Raw genomic sequence first — 21,559 nt, 5'->3', positions numbered from 1 at the left:
CCATACCCTAAGAAAGGTGTGAGAAAATTGTTGCAGAAGATGCTAAGCCAGGGCTATGTTGGGTCCCCAGTTGGGCACCTTAAGGGTAGAAAAAGGTGACATGAAGAGGCCAAGAATGGGGGCTGCTTTTGGAGTTTTAAGTATCAACACTTGGGCTTCAACTATCGTCTCAATATAAGCTCCACTTATTAATCTGTATCTCAGGTAACATCTGTTCCCAGATCCAAGTTGCAGCTCCCCAATCTTCAGCCATAACCTGTATTCAATTATTGTCCTCCTGAGCCTTCGAGCAAATAATCTCAGAGGACTTGAGAGCGATTGCGTTCCCTTCAGTTTGATCTGCTGCAATGGAAGGAATTTGTACAAATAAGTGTGAAGGTGGAGACATAAATGAAACCCAGAAGAATGGTTTTTGAAAGCCTGGGACAGTTCGTATGCCTGCGTTAACAAAGCAGTGGCTGATCTACTATACTTGGAAAAACTTCAATCCTCCCTTCTATTGGAAAGACTCACTGGCTGGGCCACACACCTACAAGGGACCACCATCTAGTGGTAAATCAAGAGAACTGCAAGATTTGTTTAGTAAAAGAACAGTCCTTTATCACTGGATTTCACCCCCTTTGTACCTGGAAGTAAGGTTCATTTCCACCTGGGGTCAACAAGTTTTTTTTGAAACCGTGAACTAAGCATGGTTTGTACCTTCCTTAATAGTTGGGGGGGAAAGTCAAAAGAATATGTTGTGATACATGAAAATTATATGACAGTTAAGTTTCAGTGACCATAAATAAAATTTATTAAAGAACAGCTATTCTAGGGGCGCCTGGCTGGCTCAATTGGTGGACCATGGGACTCTTGATCTCAGGGTAGTGAGTTTGAGCTCCACATTGAGTACAGAGCCTACTTTAAAAAAAAAAACAAACGGCTATACTATTCTGTTTACATATTTTCTATGGTTGCTTTCACACTGTAACAGCAGAGTTGAATACTTGCAACAAAGACCATATGGCCCACAAAGCTGAAAATACTTACGATCTGGCCTTTTACAGACAATGTTTGCCAACGCCTGCTTTAAACTAATAACAGTTTAAAGCCTGGCAATGTTAAATAAGCAAGGGGCTGCTCACTGCCTTCAAGTGAATTCACTGGCTGATTCATTCATTCATTTTATAATCCCTAGGAGTGACAGATTCAAAGAAAAAGTTCTTGCCTACATCTAGCTCTCACATTCCAGAATGACAGGGGCAGGTCTCCTCCTTAACAGTCCATTATATCCTATATAACTACATCATTGGCAAAACTTCAAACCCTCGCGGCACTTGGGTGGCTTGGTTGGTGGAGCATCTGACTCTTGACTTTGACTCAGGTCATGATTCCAGGGTCATGGGATTGAGCCTCACATTGGGCTCCATGCTGAGTGTGCAGCCTGCTTAAGATTCTCTCTCTCCCTCTATCCCTCTCCCTTTGCCCCTCTCCCCCACTGTCTCCCTCCCTCTCTCTCTAAAATTTAAAAAAAAAAAAAAGCCTCCAAAAAACCCCTTCAAATTCTCCGGTCTCTGTGTTCCTAACAAAAGAGCATGCTTGCTTCCATCTCTCTTCTTTTGGCTCCAAGAAATCCTTGGCTGCAAATTGCTTTCTTCCCAAGAATTCCTAAGTCCACTCCTGTGTAGTTATCAGCACATTTATCAGCACTGTGCTCAGTGCCTGGATAAAAGACGAGTAACACGCAGCCCCTGTCTTTAAGATACTGACCATTTAGAAAGGATTATGGAAGAGCATGTAAAGATGGTGAGAGAGATACAGGAAGGGAGGGGAAAGGATATCCAGGGCAGCCTGAGGAGTCAGGAAAGGCTTCAGAGAAGTAGCCAACAAAGATAAGAAGGGAGTGAGACAACCAGAACTGGAGGAGACCATTTCAGCCCCAAGGACACATCAGCACAAGCAGAGGTGTGGAGGTAAAGAAATGGCAGACATACAGACACCTACAATAGGTTGGGTACCTTGGAGCTACAGGAGCACGCATATTATACCTCTGTTCACCATTCTAGCACCAGACTATTGCCCTTGTGACCCACTGTTTCATATACGTTTGCAAGTTTTCTAACATAAATGTACGAATGTCTGAAATTGTGTTTTATTAACATTACCTCGTATGTTTTTCATAATACCCTTCGAAGTGGGTATTATCAAAGCCTCTATTTATTTTTTTTTATTTTTTATTTTTTAACGTTTATTTATTTTTGAGACAGAGAGAGACAGAGCATGAATAGGGGAGGGGCAGAGGGAAAGGGAGACACAGAATCAGAAGCAGACTCCAGGCTCTGAGCCATCAGCCCAGAGCCCGACGCGGGGCTCGAACTCACGGACCCTGAGATCGTGACCTGAGCCGAAGTCGGACGCTTAACCGACTGAGCCACCCAGGCGCCCCTCAAAGCCTCTATTTAAAAAGCAGCAGCATCTCATAAGTATAAACCCTAGAGAAACTCTCACATGTATGCACAGGGAGACTGCACAAGTACATTAGAACAGCACTGTCTATAAAAGCAAAAATGAACAACAGGCTCAATGTCTGTCAAATGGCTAGTTCATGGTGTTTTCATGCAACAGAATGCTCTAAAGCTGTGAAGGTAAATGAATTAGAACCTCACATCTCAGCATACCTCAATATCAAAATATAATAAGTGAAAAAAGTTGCAAGGGAATAAACAGTATGTATAATAACATTTATGTAAAGTTTTAAATCATGCAAAGCAATATTTCTTTTTCCTTGGGGACACATACATATGTAGCAAAAGTATTAAGAAATGAATAGGAATGAGAAATGCTGCATTCAGGACAGAATTTACTTTCGAAGGGAGGAGGAGTTCATTAGAAGTAGGGAGAAGGCATTCCAGAAGAGGGAGCAGCATATACAATAAACTGAGTTACGCAGTAATTTGGTATTTATAGGAATCAGTAAAGGTTTCACGTTGCTAAATCATAAAGTGAAAGCAGGGTGGGGAGGTGAGCAGTAGAAAGACAGAGATCAGGGTGCCCAGAAGCCCAGTAGTACTCCTGTTTGACTTTCTCCAACAGACAACGGAGAGCCAAAATGACTTCTACATAGAAGGCTTTGGCAGTAGTACGGAGAGGACACTGGGCTGGTGAAGTCGGAAGGATAAGTTAGGCATCTCTTGCCATGGTTCTAACAGGAGATGATGGGCACCTGAAATTAGGCAATGGCAGTGTGACAGGGAGGGAGAATCCATTCAAGAGAAACTTTGGCACCCTGCACCAGGAGTCATGCCCCTCAACAGGAAAATGGGTGGAATACTGTGCAGCGGTGAAAGAAACACCTACAGGCAACAGCTTGGATGAACCTCAAAATGTTGAGTGAAAACAAGTTCCAGAATACTGCATAGAGAAAGATACAAATCTTATGAAATTCAAGAATCATCCAAACTGGTTTTGGCCGCATACGTATGGAATAAAGATATAGATATGAAAAGAAACTACAAAGGAGGGTGGTGATTTCTCTGGGAGATGGGGAATGAGATGAGGTGAGTTTGGCTGTGCGTGTGAGTGCGCGCATATAGGCATATATTGACGGAGGGCGACAAAAGTCATTTACGGACCAGTGACGACAACGTATCAGGACTAAGGCTTCTGCTTACTCTAACTCTGTGCAATAAAGGCCCTAACAAAGGAAAGACAAACAGATAAAGGAGATGACGTATTTCTCAGATACTTTGGAGGAAGAATCCGGAGGTTCCCAGACTTTTTCTTTCTTAGTCGGTTTTAGATTCACTCACCCCAGGCGAGCGGCCCCACGCGCTCTCCCTTCCCTCCGACAACGAGGGGAAAGTCCCCGGGGAAAGTACACGAGACGGAGGGGACACAGCCACAGTTAGAGCCGAGACCCCCCCCCCCCCAAAAAAACCCCAGCGAAAGGGGCCGGGCTAAAGGGGGCGGGGCTAAAGGGCCTCCCTGGAAGGGAGGCACCCGCGCAAGCGCAGTAGCGCGCCTTGCCGCCATGGCGTTGGCGCCGTCCAGTAAGCCGCCGGTGGTGGCGGAGACTTCCCCTCAGGAAGCCTGGTCTCCGCCTCCTCCTCTCACCCCGCCTGCTCGGCGGCGGAGGCGGCGGTGGCGGCAGCGCCTGTCCCTGCCTCTCCGCCACCTCCACCCCGGCCTATCCCCCGGCCGGCGGCGTTGGCGGGGAGGGGGACAGTAGTTGTAGACGCCCGCCCCTGCCTCAGAGAAGGTGAGTTCCCGCCCCGGCGGCGGGGGCGGCCCGGTCTTCAGCCCCTCAGCTCCCTCCGCGGCCCAGTGAAGGCTGGGCGCGCCCCTAGCGTGCGCCATGGCCGACCGGGTCGGGGCCGGAGTCCGTCCGCCCTCCTCACCACCCGCCGCCCGGGGAAAGGGGCGCCACGGCCCCCCGGTGGAGCGTGGAGGGGAGAGGGACACCCCAGCAAGCTCAGGAAGCTGAGGATTGAGGGGGCAGAGAGATGTCCAGGGAGAAGTCTTGACAGGAGTGGCAGGGAAAGGGAAGGAGGATGGATGAGGCAGGTCCGAGGATAAGGAGAGAAACGGCCTGAGACGTGGAAGCAAGGAAACCTCGGCGGGGTGAACTTGAACATCCGGGGAAGTAGGCACTTGGGCCGAAGTGGAGTTAGGACTCTGCCCACCGCAGGAAGTAGCTCCGGAGCTTAAAACTGTCCGGGCCCTGGGGGAAGAGCGGAGGGGCGAGGGCGTTGAGAGGTCCCTTTGGAGAGTTTTCCGGGGCTTTTTGAGGATAACACCCTATAAAGCAAGCTTCTGAGATTTATAGGCCTATTTTGATAGTGGCCTGAGTTCAATAGGGATCTACAGATCAGTGTCAAAGGTAGCAAAGTGGACAGTAGTGAGAGCGGTGAAAAACGGAATTTATCCAGACACTCCCGACGGTAGGGGAAAGAGCTGAGCTCCATTTGCATTTGCGCAGAGGTGCCTGGGAGTTTCAAAGGGAAAATGAGGGACTGGAGGAGAGGTGGGGGTTCCAGAAGAGGCAAGGAAGTGAGGAATTACAAAGGGGATGTTGTTAGGCCAGCTGTGTCTGGCTGCTGGCAAGTAGGGAGGGACCTTAGGATTCTGTCCTCCCACAGCCACTGGGAGACCTAGGCGTCTCCTTCCCGATGATTACACTTCAATGGAATGGCTTTCAGGTCTTTGAGAAGGACACTCCTGAGTTGTAGGAGGGACACATCCTTCTCAGAGACAGGAAGGATTCACAATCCAAATTCAGTAAGTACTCTTAAAAAGAGAGATGGGGACCTGTTATCAGGTGTTGGCTCTAAAAACAGATTTCTTTTTGACAGCCCTGAGGTTTTTCTTGCAGGAGCTCCAAAGGGGGCTGGGTCATCGCTGGGATTCAGCCTTAAGCTGCTAGAGGCCAAGTTAAAATTTGGTCAAGTCTCCCTGCAGGAGTTTGGAAGGAGTGTTTCTGCCCAAGTTTTCACAGTTCTCACCAACACATTCCCCTAACACAAAAAGCTATTTCTTCATCATCTCGATCTAACAGATGTTTAAGTTCCTACAAGTACTATATGCCTGTGAACACCCTATTTGTCCCAAACTACGAGGTAAGACTGTAAGGCAGTTTAGGAAAGGATTTTAGATGGTGGAGCTTGATCGCGTTGCAGGTCTCAGTAAAACATTTCACCATCTTCAGTCTCATCATTTTTAGTACTTATCGTGTTGACTTATGTTGCTTTTTGTCCCCAGAGGGAAAAGACAGTGGAAGCCAAAATATTGTAGAATCATTTAGATTCCTTTTTTCTGGAGAGGCATCAATATAATAACCTCATGAAAATAATTTTGTTTTTACCCTTTTTCGTGATATATTCTATTTTTCTGTGCTATTCCATAATCTTTTACATATTTCACTTTGGTGGAATGGCAAAGTAAAAAAAAGAAAAAGTATACATTTCTTAAAACATTCTTATAAGCACTTTATATAAATTCCATGCACTAAAAATGGAATGAGGAAGTCATTGCAACCAAATGATGTTCTAGTAAATCTCTGAATGAAGGCAACCTTCGGAAGACTAGATTTAACGTCTTGAGTCAGCCTAGGTCAGTTATCATTGTTCTGAGGTCAAAAATAAACTCTGGATTTAGTTTTCATACCAGACTTACTGCCTCTCACCAACAAGTAAGCCTGAGCAGTTTATAGATTATGTAATTTGTAATACAGTTTATAATTTTTATACGGTTTATAGTTTATACAATTCAGTTTGGCTCTCAGCCAGATCACAGGAAGATTTGGAAACAGTTTCTCATGGAAAAACAAGTTTTTTGCCAGATGGCATTTTTTGTTTTTCGTGTGTGTGATGACTTTAAATATGTGCAATTTCTTAAGACTTTGTACAATGTCAGTTCACACAATGCTAGCAGTAACCTTTCTATAGGACTTCAAGGTGGTATAATGAGAATACTGGAATAGGAATCTTGACTAGTACTAGGTTCTAGTGCTAGTTTGTCCACTAGTTGTATGACTTGAGTAAGTCCCAAACTTTTTTTTTCAAACTTTCGAAGTCCCAAACTTCCGTTTTGAGTTTTGTCATCTGTGGGGAGGGGGAATGGGATTAGCCCAATTGAGTGGTTCTCAGCCAGGGATTATTTTGCACCCCTACCCCACAGGACATTTGGCAGACATTTTTGGTTTCCACCACTGGGCAAGGAAGGACGGGGTGAGCACAGGTGCTACCTGGCATCTATTTGATAGAAATAAAATGCACAGGGCAGTCCCACACCCACCCCAACAAAGGATTCTCCTACCCAAAATGTCAGTAGTGTCGAGGTTGAGGACCTCTGCACCAACCAAACTCAGGTCCTTAAAATTGTTAACTGGCTTTACAGTTCGGTATTGATATTTCCATGGGCTGGCTGTGTACTGGAAGAGTAAGTAGTTCATAAAACACGAAACCTCGACCTATAATGGCCGTCAGGTGGCATTCAAAGAGTGATGAAATCTCTGAGTTAAGATTGAGACTATTCATGAGGATATGAAAAACAAAATATAATTCGCTACCTAAAAATTACCTCTTGTGACATTATTTTGGGTAAATATCCTTCATTAACTGTTCAGTTAACTGCTACCTAACAAATAGTAAATATGTGGCATATTATACTATTTAAAACACTAGTAGAGGTCATATATTTTTACTTGAGATATTTGTAAAAGCCTTAAATAATTGCCAGGTAAGACAGTACATAAACAAGAGGGGGAAAAATGTTGCTTGTTACTGACCCAGCATTTTTTTTTCCTTAAAAGACTTGGTTAGGAGATTTACCTTAAATGTATGAAAGAATTATTGTGCTTCCAGTTACTAAAATCCTAGTCACTGTCAAGATCCTGATAGGACCATTCAAACTGATTTGAAGAACATCTGCTAAACCATTTTCACCTATAGCTGTAACACTGAGAGGAGCTCCTTTGTATGGGCTTGATAATGAACAGATGTCAGTAAGGATTAAATATTGGCAAGCAGAGAATATGTAGAAAGTGTCAGATTACAAATAGGAAATTGAGAAATTAAACTCACAAAAACCCAAAGAAATACCGCATAACCAGACTTCTATGAAAAGACATATATATAGAATTTATGGTGAAGTTGTCATAACGTTTTCCAGGACACTCTAATTCATTCAGTGAGGTTCCTCAAAAAATGTTTTTTGGTTTCTCAAGTATTTTTGACAGTTAAAAAAATTTTTTAAGTGATCATATTCCTGAAGGATTAGTAAAAACAAAACCACAAAAATCAATTCCAGCTTATTTGCTTCTTTTCAAGAAATTAAATGAACTTGGTTTTAGAATGAAGGACATTTTTGACTCCTTATTGAATCAGTAACCCATTTACATAGCATTACCTAAAAATGTTTTCCTTTGTTTTCATGATAGTAAGCAGAGATTTGGATCAAATGACAGAAAAATCTAGCTAATAGCCATTGTTGTATTATTCAGAAAACACTTTTTGAGCTCCTGGTATGTATCAGGTACTCTGCTCAGTCCCAAGGATATACTGATGAATTAGGCACAGCCCTTTTAAAGAGCTTAGTAGTTAATGTTTTTTTGTGAAATTAGAAAAGAAAAAACAAAACAAAATGCAGTTTGGGGGTTTTATGTTCTTTTAAACACAATAAAAGTTTATTTATCTCTCAAATTACATTAATGGTGAGTGCTCCAGAGCTGGCATGATTGCTTTCTTCTTCCTGACACACAACTTCTATCTCTTAGTCTGAAATGGCTGCAGAGGAAATGTGGGATAGTAGTGTGAGGCAGTCAAATTCTCCATGGAGTGGGGAGGAAACAGGTTAATTGACAACTTCTAAAATTGGTAAGAAATAGCAGGATGAACACATTAGAGAAAATGTAGTCTTAAATGTAGATTAGCCAGGACTCCTGGGATAATCAGGAGTAGTTCATTGTTTTGTATAAAGCTGTGCTCTGTCCAAGACATATTTGCTACATGCACACCAGGGCACGTTATGTTGTAAATCTAGTGTTGACAGATGGGTAGAATGGTTGGGGAGGAAGATCTCTGGAGAGACACTGATGATTATTTGTTAGTTGCAGATCTGCTGACTTTATTAGATGTCAGTGTGTGAAAATAGTGACTAAGCATGTTAAAATGGTTAAAAAGATTTCCCCTACTATATTCATCACATATATGTTAGGGCATCTATGTGAAAGCATTGGCTTTCCCCCACTTCTTACAGACCCATTCACATTCACATTTACTAATCCTTTGAAAGGAATGGAATGCCTCTGCTGGCATTCTGATGTTGGATGTCTGCCTTGGGTCCAAGTAAAACTAACTTCACAAGCATGATCCTTGAGCTAGCTAGCCACAGAGTACTTACAATTATTGATGTTCAAAGACTTAGTTTAAATAAAGACACAAATTTTATATTAAATGTGTAACTATATTAAATGTGTAGTACTCCCAATTAATGATTTTGTTAATTCTTTTGTATTTTATCATTGGAAATTTGCCATAATAGTAAACCCTTAGTTATTTTTGTGATTGTTGTGTTAGTGTTGAAATAGCTAGAGCTTGGCAAACTCCTAAATCAGATACTAATCTACTTTCCTGAAAAGACAAGGTTAATAACCAACATAGCTAGGAGTATTTATGAGGCTGACAGCTACAGGGTTGCATGTCTAGCACAATTAAGATCTCTAAAAAATACTTATATAGGTAAAAAATAAAAAAATAAAAACCTGAAAAGATAGCAAATAGTTACAAAAGATAGCAAAGATAACAGTCAGTTACCTAGTCTCCTAAAATGTAATGCTATGCTCTGCTTAGCCTTTCCAGAGATTATAATGATGCTAAAAGATTGCAAAACTCAAGAGCAGGAATGAGGGGAGGCTATACACTCTCACCACTTCTGTTCAGTATTGTACTGGCGGTCCTAGCCAGTACAGTCAGACAAGAAAAACAAAAGATGTTCAGATTGGAGAGAAATAACCCTCTCTATTTGCAGATGATATGATCATCTATGTAGGAAATGCCAAGGAACCTCAGAAAAGGCTACTAGAATAAATTTAGCAAGGGGGCAAAATATTAGCTCCATATACAAAATCAATTGTATTTCTCAATATTAGCAACAAACAGTAAGTTCAGATTTTTAAAAATACTGTTTACTACTGCATCAAAAAACAAAATACTTTTAGATAGCTTTAATGGAATACAGAGAATGCTGCATAACATGGCTGAGAGAAAAATGCAAATAATGGGGAAATATAAAACGTCTCCTAATACTTCTGACTGAGTTAAATTTAAAAGTATTAGACTGTAAGGCCCCTGGATGGCTCAGTTGTCGGTTAAGCATCTGACTCTTGATTTCAGTTCAGGTCATGATCTCACAGTTGGTGAGTTTGGGCCCTGCATTGGGCCCTGAGCTAACAATGTGGAGCCTCCTTGGGATTCTCTCTCTCTTCCCCACTCACGTTCTCTCTCTCTCTCTCTCTCTCTCTCTCTCTCTCTCTCTCTCTCTCTCTCAAAATAAATAAACTTTAAAAACAAAGTATAAGACCATACCATTTTGGGGGTGTATTTATTAAAGGGAAAGAACTGAGCTAAAACTAACCAAATTAACATCCTAATTTTGCTCATTTTTTCTTCAGAGATACTTAATACACATTTTCTTAAAGATGCTGTATAGGGGCGTCTGGGTGGCGCAGTCGGTTAGGCGTCCGACTTCAGCCAGGTCACGATCTCGCGGTCCCTGAGTTTGAGCCCCGCGTCAGGCTCTGGGCTGATGGCTCAGATCCTGGAGCCTGTTTCCGATTCTGTGTCTCCCTCTCTCTCTGCCCCTCCCCCGTTCATGCTCTGTCTCTCTCTGTCCCAAAAATAAATAAACGTTGAAAAAAAAAATTAAAAAAAAAAAAGATGCTGTATAATGTTTAAGTGCCGTGTCACAACAGAAATGATGTGCGGTGGGGCATGAAATTTTTTAAATAGATTTTTCACTTAAATTCAGTTGATTTATTCATCAGAACTGAGACTTACTAAAAACATTTTATACAATGCAAAAGCTCAGGCTTTGCAATTTCCATTTTTTAATATATTTTTTTAATATTTATTTTTGAGAGAGAGTACACGTGCTTGCAAGAGCAGTGGAGGGGCAGAGAGAGAGGGCAAGAGAAAGAATCCCAAGCTGACTCCCTGCTCAGCTTGGAGCCCAACACAGGGCTGGATCTGATGACCAGATCAGGACGTGAGATCTATTTCTAGAAATAGAAAAGTTTTCAGAATTTTGCTAGATTTTTTCCAAAAAATATTAGAAGGTAAATCTAAAATAATACTCCAGATACGTTTCAGTCAAGACAAGCTATTTCTTGCTTGGGACCTAATACCAGCCTGTAAGTAGTAAAATTAGCTAGTATCCTTAGAGGTTTCTGCTTGATATTCCATACTCTTTTGGGTATTAAAGTAGACATGGCACCAATTAACACAGGATATAAACTGAAATCTTCAAAGAATTGGTTCAAAATAGAGCAGCCAGAAGACACAATAATGATCAAGTCTAACTTTCAGCTTTCTTTCTTTCTTTTTTTAATGTTTATTTTTGAAAGAGTGAGAGCAAGAGAGGGGCAGAGAAAGGGGGGCAGAGAAAGGGGGACAGAGGATCGCAAGTGGGCTTCACACTGACAGTAGAGAGATGGATGCGGGGCTTGAACTTACAAGATCAAGGCCTAAGCCAAAGTCAGACACTTAACCAAATGAGCCACCCAGGAGCCCCCAGTTTTCATTTCATTTCATTTCCATTGCGTTTCGTTTCTTTCTTTCTTTCTTTCTTTCTTTCTTTCTTTCTTTCTTTCTTTCTTTCTTTCTTTCTTTCTCTCTCTCTCTCTCTCTCTCTCTCTCTTTCTTTCTTTCTATGTTTATTTTTGAGAGAGTGTGATCAGGGGAGGGGCAGAGAGAGAGAGAGAGAGAGTCCCAAGCAGGTTCTATACTGTCAGCGAAAAACCCAGTGTGGGGCTGGAACCCACCAACTGTGAGATCATGACCTGAGCTGAAGTCAGTCAATTAAGTGTCCAACTTGTGATTTCAGCTCAGGTCATGATCTCACATTTAGTGAGTTTGAGCCCCGCATTGGGCTCTGCACTGACAGCGTGGAGCCTGCTTAGGCTTCTCTCCCTCCCTCTTTCTCTGCCCTTCCCCACTTGCTCTCTCTCTCAAAAATAAACATTTCAAAAAATAAGTACTAAAAAGATCCTCTAAAACATGAGTTATCTTGAAATACAAAAAATTAGGTACTCCTGTCAGGCACTCTTGCTCTGTTTACACATAACCTTTCCTTTATTTGGCTTTCTGTAGTTACGAGAAAAGTTGGCTGGGAGAACATTTCACTAGGTCAGTAAAATGGATGAAATCCTGAGTAACAATAAAAGCTCATTCATTCAGTACTTGCTATGTACCATATACTGTTCTAAGCATTTTATGCATATTAATTTCCTTAAGGCTCACAACAGCTCTTTGAAGTATATGTTATATCCCTATTTTAGAGATGAGGGACTTAAGGCACAGAGAGGTTGAGAAATTTAACCAAGCTTACACAGCTAATAACTGGCTCCAGAGTCCCTATGTCTGGCTCATAAGAGCAACGAGATAAGTGACACAATATGATGGGCAGTAGTTCTTCATAGTTGAATTGGCCTTATGTTAGGTGGATAATCTTTCTGGGGGAAAAAAACCAACATTTAAAAGTCCAGTTTAACAAATTAAGGTAAAATTATTTCATTTTCCAAAAACATCTGTTAATAGATCTTTAAGCTCTTCTAGTACACTTTATTGAGATATACTTTACTTAAAATACACACATATTTAAAGTACACAAGGCAATGTGTTTTTTGTCAGGTATATACTCAGCAACCATCATAAATAAAATGCCAGATATTTCCATCAACACCCAGAGTTTGCTCATGCCTCTTTACAATCCATCCCTCCCTCTACTCCTGTCCCCAGCAACCACTAATCTGCTTTCTATCACTATAGATTAGTTTATATTTCCAGAACTTTTTGCAAATAGGGAATCATACAAGTAGGTACTCTTATATCTTGCACTAAGCATGATGATTTTTAGATTCATCCGTGTTGTGTATATATTGCTATTTTGTTTCTTTTTTGTTGCTGAATAATTCTATATTGATATACGAGGTTTTGTTTATCCATTAACCTATTGACAGACATTAGGGTTGTTTTAGTTGGGGGCTATTACAAATAAAGCTGCTATGAACATTCATGTACAGGGCTTTGCATGGATATATGTTTTTGTTTCTCTTGAGCAAATACAAGTGAAGTGGCTGGGTCATATGATAGATGTTGAATGTTTAAAGAAATTATCAAACAGCTTTGTAAAGTTGTACCATTTTAAATTCTAACTAGTAACGTATGAGAATTACAGTTGTTCAACATCCTTACCCACATTTGGTATTTTTAGTCCTTTTAATTTTAATCATTTCCAGTGATAGTGTAGTAGTATCTCATTGTGGTTTTAATTCGCATTTACTTAGCCATACACACACACACACACACACACACACACACACACATATACACTCTTTGAGGTGTCTGTTAAAATCTTTTGCCCATCCATTTTAATTTGTGTTTGTCTTACTGAGTCATAAGAGTTATATATATATTCTAGATACAAGTCCTTTGATATATGAGATGGGAATATTTTCTCCCACTTTAAGGCTTGCTTTTCATTTTAATTTTAGAGTCATAAGTAAATTACATACATTAAAACGACTCAGAAATAATTCAGAGAGATACTATATATATTAGAGAAACATTTTTAAATATTCATCATCCTTTCTAAAAAGTTTATCATTTACAGTTCTTGAACTCAATATTTTTAGCCAAACCTTTTTAATCTATACACTTGTTCTGAAAATTAACCTGTAGAACCTTTAAATTCAATTTTTATGGAGTTTTTAATTACAAAGTAATTTTTTTTTGCACAAATTAAAACAGTACAGACATATGCAGAGAGCAGAATGTTAAATATTGTCTCTTACTCCTTTCCTAAACTCATATCCCAAGCCCCATTAAGTGTATATCTTTTCAGATTTTTTTTTCTATGGGTATTGAGATATACAAGATCAGACTGTCAAATCACACTAACACAAATCAGTAATATTACCTAGTATCAAGGCTTTCTAAGTATTTCAAGGATACAGGCAATCAAGCAACTCTAAAGAAGCAAAGATCTCTAGGACATGAAAGATGGCTCCTCAGACCTGCATCTCTAACCCAAAATAATAGATAGATGAGGTTTCTAAATAAGGATCACCTCACACAGTGTGGGTATTTAAATTATGAATCATTTTATATACCCTTGCTTATGCGACATTCTTCATAGAGCTATGCCTCATTGGTCCTGAATTTATTTGCTGTAGATCATCCTTAGCCAGGAACATCTTGCTTAAGGGCATTTCAAAGATAAGTTCCTATTCTTTTAGCCAGTATCATTGGTCTCTTTTCTCAGAGGTCCAGAAGTCACCTGCCCTCTTCCCTCTCCCCCCACCCTCAGAAAGGAAGTGAATGGATTGCAGCCCAGCTCCTTTAACTCCTTCCTTACAATAAATACATGTGAATATATTTATTTTTTGGTTCTGTGTTGTGTTTTTATACTAAAATTGGATTTCAGATTGATCAACAGATAGGTACTCAGGTAGGTAGATAGATAGAGTTCCACATCTTGTTTTTTCCCCTTAATATATCATGGACTTTTCTCCATGACAGTACATGTGGTTCCAATTCATATTCACTTAAGTGGCTGCATAGGAAGTACAATTTTGACGTTCTATGATTGGTATCATATTTATAAACTAGTAAATTTCTTTTTATATATATATGAAATGTATTGTCAAATTTGTTTCCATACAACACCCAGTGCTCATCCCAACAGGTGCCCTCCTCAATGCCCATCACCCACTTTCCCCTCCCTCCCACCCCCCATCAACCCTCAGTTTGTTCTCAGTTTTTAAGAGTCTCTTATGGTTTGCCTCCCTCCCTCTCAAACTTTTTTTTTTCCCTTCCCCTCCCCCATGGTCTTCTGTTAAGTTTCTCAGGATCCACATAAGAGTGAAAAATGGTATCTGTCTTTCTCTGTATGACTTATTTCACTTAGCATAACACTTCCCGGTTCCATGCACGTTGCTACAAGAGGCCATATTTCATTCTTTCTCATTGCCAAGTAGTATTCCACTATGTATATAAACCACAACTTCTTTATCCATTCATCAGTTGATGGACATTTAGGCTCTTCCCATAATTTGACTATAAACTAGTAAATTTCAATAAAAATACATTTCAACTGTTAGGAACTTTAGATAGTATACATGTGGTAAGTTTGGTGTAGATTATTTATTGAGGTGAGGAACACTTTAAACAAAAGTTCTGGAAGTTAATATGTGAATATGACTATAGCTTTGAGTGGCTTATCTGAGCCTTGTTTAGGGAGACTTGCTTGTGATCATTTTTGTACAACTATAGAGGACTGTTGCCCACCACAGGTAAAGATGGTTTGTGGTTCCTCTCTGTGATTCCCAGATGACCTGAGATACAGCTAGAATCAGTAACTATCTTAAAATAGACTATTTCTTGAAATTGTCTGCTATAAAACACAAAAATGCCAAGGCCAGATATCTTCTCCCAGCCTTTCAATGCAGATCATTTCCATAAAGTCCAGACTCCTACTGGTGACCCAGTAACTTCCCTTTCAGAATATATTCTGGACTAAATAAGAATATACTACCACATTAAATAGTAGAGCCTTACTAAATGTTTTCATACTGAAATTTCATTCTAATTAGCAAAAAGTTAGTAGATAGTCTTGCAAGCACTCAGGAAATTAAGATTTGAGATGGTATGTGAAGTGATATCTAGTTACAGATTGAAAATATTACCTTAAATGTTTAATATGATCTTCAATCTTCCCTCCCTTTATTTTATTCATAGATACCACATTGAATGAATAAATATTGAGCTTTTACACATACTCTTTGTAAAAGGTATATGGGAAGTAGTGATATAGTTTGAATTGCAAAGGATTTCATATTATGAGGGAGGTTGAAAATAAAGATCTTCTGAATCATAGGATAATTTCTACTGAAGCTGATACTTTGATTTGAATGCAAACACAACTCTGTCCTTAAACTTTTAGTTCAGACTAAATGTGTTAAAAATCATGAAAGCTATTTTCAAATTTAGAGGTAGACATTTGGGGTCACTGTGTTGTAAAACAAAATATTATTTATTTTTCCGGAGTAAAATATATGCTCAAAAAGTTAGCCTAACTTTCAGGTTTATAGGAAGTAAAATGATAAAAAAGGATATGGATTTGTGAATTTTCAGATACTGGATCTATGTTGGTGGTGTGAGTCTAAACTTTGAACTATTTAATCTTTGTAACAAGATTGTACTTGGTTTCAGATGACTGGGAGTGGAATATTAGACAAAAATAGATTTTGGGATCTCTGCATCATGTTTTTTAGCTTCCTGGTTGTTGCACGGTCTCACCATTTGGGGAAAGTCCATGCTAGAAAACTGAAGCAATTAATGGGGGAATATGATCAGATTTCTTCACCAAGTTCCCAGCCTGATAAAGGTAAGTTTCCATTCACCTCTTCATTGATTTCTGCATGATATGTGGGCTTTGGGGACTGGCTTCTTTCATTTAGCATGCCTTCGGGATTTATCCATGTTGTACCACATATTAGTACTTCATTCCTTTTTACTGCTGAATAATATTCCATTGTATGAATATACCACATTTTATTTATCCATTCATCAGCTAATGGACATTGACTCGTTTCTGCTTTTTAGCAGTTATGAATATTGCTACTGTGAACATTTGTGTGCAAGTTTTTGTGTAACCATAGGTTTTCAGTTCTCTTGGGCATATACTTAGGAGTGAAACTGATGGGCCCTACAGTAACACTGTTAACATTTTGAGGCATTGCCATACTGTTTTTCTTTTTTTTCTTTTTAATTAGGAAACATTTCCAATGGTTATTCATAAAATTATTAAAAGAGCAAAAGTTGATTTACAGAGCCACATGTCAATAACAAAACAGGAAGGAAATGAAACGTTCAAGAGACATCTTGAAAAGTTTCAAAGAAGTATATACCAAGCTAAAAATCTGCAGTTAAACTATGGTTGCTTAACAGTTTATACTCATTCCTACATTTTCTCAATAAGTTCTTCCTTATATTTGCCTTTGTCTTTTCCAACTTGTTGAGATTTGGCTTTGCATTCAAGATTTTTTTTTCTGATCAAGAGTGCCTGGGTGGCTCAGTTGGTTAAGCATCTGACTCTGACTCTTGACTTCAGCTCAGGTCATGATCTTACGGTTCATGGGTTCGAGCCCTGCATCAGGGCTTGGGATTCTCTCTCTCCCTCTCTCTCTTTCTGCCCCTCCTCTGCTCCCTCTCTCTGTCTCTGTCTCTAAGTAAATAAACTTTAAAACAAAAAAAAGAAACAAAGTCTTTAAAAAAAAAAAAAAGGAATTTATTCCTGATCTTTTCCTGTTTTATCCTGCTGAGAACTACCTTGTTTGGGTAAATGCGTGCGTGGACAGTTGTGGCATTACCTTCTCACATTGAACCTGTTCAATGTAGATGACCTATTTCTTGCTAAACACCTGGACTACCTTGCTGATTGCTGACCTTTATAGTGTTCCTGAACCTCCTGAACCTCATCATCTGTGTGGACGGGCATGGAGCAGACCTTGTACTTCTGCCACCAATCCTTGGAGAGTGGGGAAGACATGATCTTCCTGCGCATGTGCAAGGGAGCACTGAAGTGGCATTTGGGGTTTTTGCTGTGGTCCGAGGTCACAAAAGGGTTGAACTTCATCATGATGGTCTACCTGGCTCCAGGCAGGCTCAGACCTGTGTGCTTGGGGCCAGAAGTCCAAACTATTTTTCAAAATAGCTGCACATTTTACATCCCCACAAGCAATGAATGAAATGACCCATTTTTCCACATCCTTGCCAATACTGAATCTCACCTGTCTTTTTTATTATAGCCATCCTTGTGGGCATGAAGTATCAATTTCTAAACATAAAAGTGGACAAAATGGTATAACGAACCCTCATATACCAGCATCCAGCTTCAACAGTTATCACCATCTTTTTCATCTTGCTAGTGACTTTGTAAAAGCAGCTTTATTGAGATATAGTTAACATACAATAAACTGTACATATTTAAAATACAAAATTTGAGTTTTGACAGATATATGTGTATACCATCAAATGATCAATATAGTAAACATATCCAGACTCCATAATGTGCCTTTTATAATCATCCCTCCCATCCCTTCCTGTCTCATCCCCAAGCAAACACTGTTACTGTACATTAGTTTGCATTTTCTAGAGTTTTCTACAGACGGAATCATATGTTATGTACTCTTTTGTCAGGCTTCTCTCAGCATAATTATTTTGAGATGCATCGATGTTGTTGACTCTATCAATAACCAATAATTCTTCCCTTGTTACCACTGATAGTATTTCACTATATGGATGTACCACTATTGATAGTTCCATTCACCTGTTGATCATCATTTCTGTTTTTTCCTTTCTGGGGCTATTACAAATAAAATTACCATAAATATTCATGTATCATTCTTTGTAAGGACATATATTTCCTTTTCTTTGGGGGGACATACTGAGGAATGGAATAACTAGATTGTACAGTAGGTGTATGTTTAACTTCCTCAGAAACCAGCAAACTGTTTGCTAGTGGTTGTACCATTTTCTATCCCTGACCAGCAGTGTGTGAGAATTCTAGTTGTTCCGTATCCTCACCAACTACACTGCGGGTGTCATTCTTTTTATCCCAGTCATTCTAGTGAGTGCGTGGTGGAATTGCATTGTGGTTTTAATTGACATTGACCTGATGACTGTTGATATTTTTTCATGTGTTCATTGGCCCTTTGTATATATTCCTTTCTGAATTGTCTGTTCAAATCTTTTGCCTATAATCAAATATTTGTTGCGTTATTCTCGTGAGAATTTTTGTACTATTTAAGTTGAATAGGAGCTAAATTTTCTGATTCACCAAATTAGACTTCATTTAGACTTTATTTTTTGATCTAAAATTTCCAGAAAACGTAGCTGATCATTAGTGACTCTGGAGTGCTATGTCATGCTTCTTTCTTTCTGTTAAAGGGAAGAACATTCTGTTCTCCGTGGGTATGCCACCTCCTAATTTTTAGAGACAAAGTATATCATCAAAACTACATAGGACATGATCTTGTAGTAAGGATGTTTTCTGCTACATTTGTACTTAATGCAGGATTTGAGATAGGGGAAAGAAATCAGAAATAGTGCTGCCCCCACCAAAAGAATCAAACAAGCCAACAAAAAATTAGTGTCTCTACTTTAAATTCCTTCTAAAACTTTTCTCTGCATCAGTCTGACCCCCTCTCCGCTTTCACCTCCATTCCTCCCTTAACCCTCCCACCAGTACTTTAATAGAGGACAAACCAGAAGACATTCTAGAATGCTTTTTTTACCAATCAGAAGTAATGGAATGAAATCCAAGCCCTGGACAGAAGATACAGAACTCTGTTCCCTCATCTTCCCTCATGCCCTATACAAAACAGTAGTTTCATCTCGTAGCAGAATTTCCAATTTACAGCATTCCCAAACCCCTTTATAAACATCCTTTTATTATTAAGTCTTATGGTACTCTAGTCAGGTAAGTAGGCGTATTTATTTTATTTTGTTTGAGTAAACTGAAGATTTTAAAAATTACTTCTCTATGGTTCTATTACTTCTCTTAAAAAACAATATACAAGAAACTGATTAGTCAGAACTTTAGGAAAACTATGAAAACTATCAGCCACCTATCAGGGATGTGTGGCCCTTAACCACACATCACTATATGCCTTACATTTTTAGCCATACAACAGAACCCTATATGTCATCTGCTCTCTGCCCTCTTCATCCCACTTCTGAGAATGATAAACCTACTTGTGAGTGGCCTGGGAGATATTTGACTATCCTAATGTACCATTTTGGTGTATAATGTCATGATATTTAACTTCTTTGCTGAATTAGGTTTTAATTTGTGTGGGCTTCTTTGTTTTGTTTTTTGAAGCTCTCTTCAAGAGCAAAGGAAATATTCAGAATACAATAATCTAGTAAGAAGAATTTTCTCCCATCTCCTCTACAGAGAACCCCTTGTTGTCAACCTAATGAAGCATTCAAAGAAGACATATGACTCTTTTCAAGATGAACTTGAAGATTATATCAAAGTGCAGAAAGCCAGAGGCTTAGAGCCAAAGACTTGTTTCAGAAAGATGAGAGAGGACTGTTTGGAAACTTGTGGGTACAAAGAAGAGGTTGATTACAGACCGAGGCATAGAATGTTTGATCACAGACTCTCATCTGAGACTGTCCAGACCTACCCGAGATCATGCCCTATTTCACCAAAGGTGGAAAACCGGTTACCTCAGTGGCTACCAGCTCATGACAGCAGGCTAAGACTAGACTCTCTGAGCTACTGCCAGTTGACCAGGGACTGTTTCTCAGAAAAACCAGGACCCCTGAACCTTAGTCAGCAAGCGTATAACTGTCGCCCATACAGTGTGGAATCTGGAGTTTACAAGCGTCTCTCCTCAGAAAACAGTGCCAGCGCCCATCAAGCCAGTCATAAACAGATACATCAGCAGGGGAAAAGGCACCCAGAGGAAGCCAGAGAAAAAGTAGAGGAGGAGCGGCCCAAGCATAGGAGGAAAAAAGGTTGTGAGGAAATAGATTTAGACAAACACAAGAACTTCCAAAGAAATCTAACACAAATGGAAACAGTCAGGGTCAGTACAGAAAAGCTTAAGAATCGAAAGGAGAAAAAAGGCCGAGATGTGGCCTCTAAGAAAGAGGAACGTAAGCGTAGAAAAGAGAAAAAGGAACAAGGTAAAGAGAGGACAGAGGAGGAAATGCTTTGGGACCAGTCTATCCTTGGATTTTGAAGATCCTGAGTTGGTTCTCCTGAGGTTAAATTGAAAAAATAGTTGAGGAGCTTGGTTTTATGATGTCCATGTTCATATCGATTTTTTCATGTGAACAGGTACTTTAATTTCTAACAACAGGCCGAGTGAACCGAAAGTATTTAATGTGGTTACTCTCCAGCACGGAAATTACTTTTCCTCATTTCCTGAAAGCATCCCTACATTTTTCTTCTATACGATGTAATTTTCCTTAATGAGAGTGGCACTGCTTTTACTCATCAAAATGCTATGATAGTAAAGTATTTTTCCCTTGGGAGGTCACTTATTTTAAATTGAAGTATTAACGGGCTTTGCAGAATCTATTTCTTGATTAGGTTTGTTTTAGTTTGGGGTGGGATATTTTTATATTCATTAGTTTTCTCTTTGACACAATTTAGACTGATTTTTTTTTCCTTTGTTAGACCTAACTTGCAGTGTATTTTCTAGATTGCAAAGTGGAAAATGAAATACATTATAATAATAATAAGCTAAGGTTACATATAGTTTTAAAAGTTTCAAAGAGTCTTGATATAAAATCAGTTTATATTCTGGAAATATTTATAATAAAGTGTTCTAATTTCTGCATTTTGTTGTTCTGTGTCAATTATATGTTCCCATTCAGTGATGATTTTCTTTTGGAAGAGAAATAATGGAGTAGTTATACTTGCGAGGAAGATCTTTTGGGTGGGTCACACTTTACAGTTGTAAAAATTCTTTACCTTGCTTATTCATATTTCAACCCACTTTTTAGGATAGAAATCTATTAATGACCATAATTTTTCCAAATAGTTGAAATTGATAATTCCCTTTTTTATGTAGAAAAAAATTATGGCCTGGGAAACTGAGTCCCAGAATCCAAGTCTCAGCTATGCCATCAAGTTGTTATGTGACTTTGGGGGAGTCACTTAACTTCATTTTCCTCGTTATCAAATATGACTAGAAAGATTGGCCCCTAAAATGCCTTGGATAGCAAGATCCTGTGATATGAAAACTCTTTTTGCTTTCCACAATGCTGGGCTTACATGTCTATTT

The 21,559-nt window shown here is 39.4% G+C and overlaps 1 protein-coding gene across 4 annotated transcripts; it reads left to right on the top strand.

The window, feature by feature from the left end:
- The first annotated feature begins 4,028 nt into the window (after positions 1-4,028).
- On the top strand, positions 4,029-21,112 carry KRCC1 (lysine rich coiled-coil 1). 4 transcript variants are annotated; one of them, XR_006301037.1, is made up of 3 exons: positions 4,029-5,256; positions 16,028-16,140; positions 19,639-21,112. XR_006301037.1 is itself a non-coding variant. In XM_043603929.1 (3 exons), exon 3 carries the CDS (start codon positions 19,736-19,738, stop codon positions 20,507-20,509), a length of 774 nt encoding a protein of 257 aa, XP_043459864.1. In that variant the 5' UTR covers positions 4,071-4,237; positions 16,028-16,140; positions 19,714-19,735; the 3' UTR covers positions 20,510-21,112. The 4 variants fall into 4 exon arrangements, 3 of the variants coding, with proteins under 3 accessions (XP_043459864.1, XP_043459863.1, XP_043459865.1); XM_043603929.1 differs by having other exon boundaries at positions 4,071-4,237; positions 19,714-21,112; XM_043603928.1 differs by having other exon boundaries at positions 4,071-4,237.
- Positions 21,113-21,559: the final 447 nt, after the last annotated feature.

This window comes from Prionailurus bengalensis, chromosome A3 (genome assembly GCF_016509475.1).
Source record: "Prionailurus bengalensis isolate Pbe53 chromosome A3, Fcat_Pben_1.1_paternal_pri, whole genome shotgun sequence".
Taxonomy (NCBI): Eukaryota; Metazoa; Chordata; class Mammalia; order Carnivora; family Felidae; genus Prionailurus; species Prionailurus bengalensis.
This window is presented reverse-complemented; position numbering and strand designations above follow the sequence as displayed.

Bases quoted from the DNA above. Each gene is read 5' to 3' on its own strand.
- KRCC1 (XM_043603929.1), top strand. From the start codon at position 19,736: ATGAAGCATTCAAAGAAGACATATGACTCTTTTCAAGATGAACTTGAA.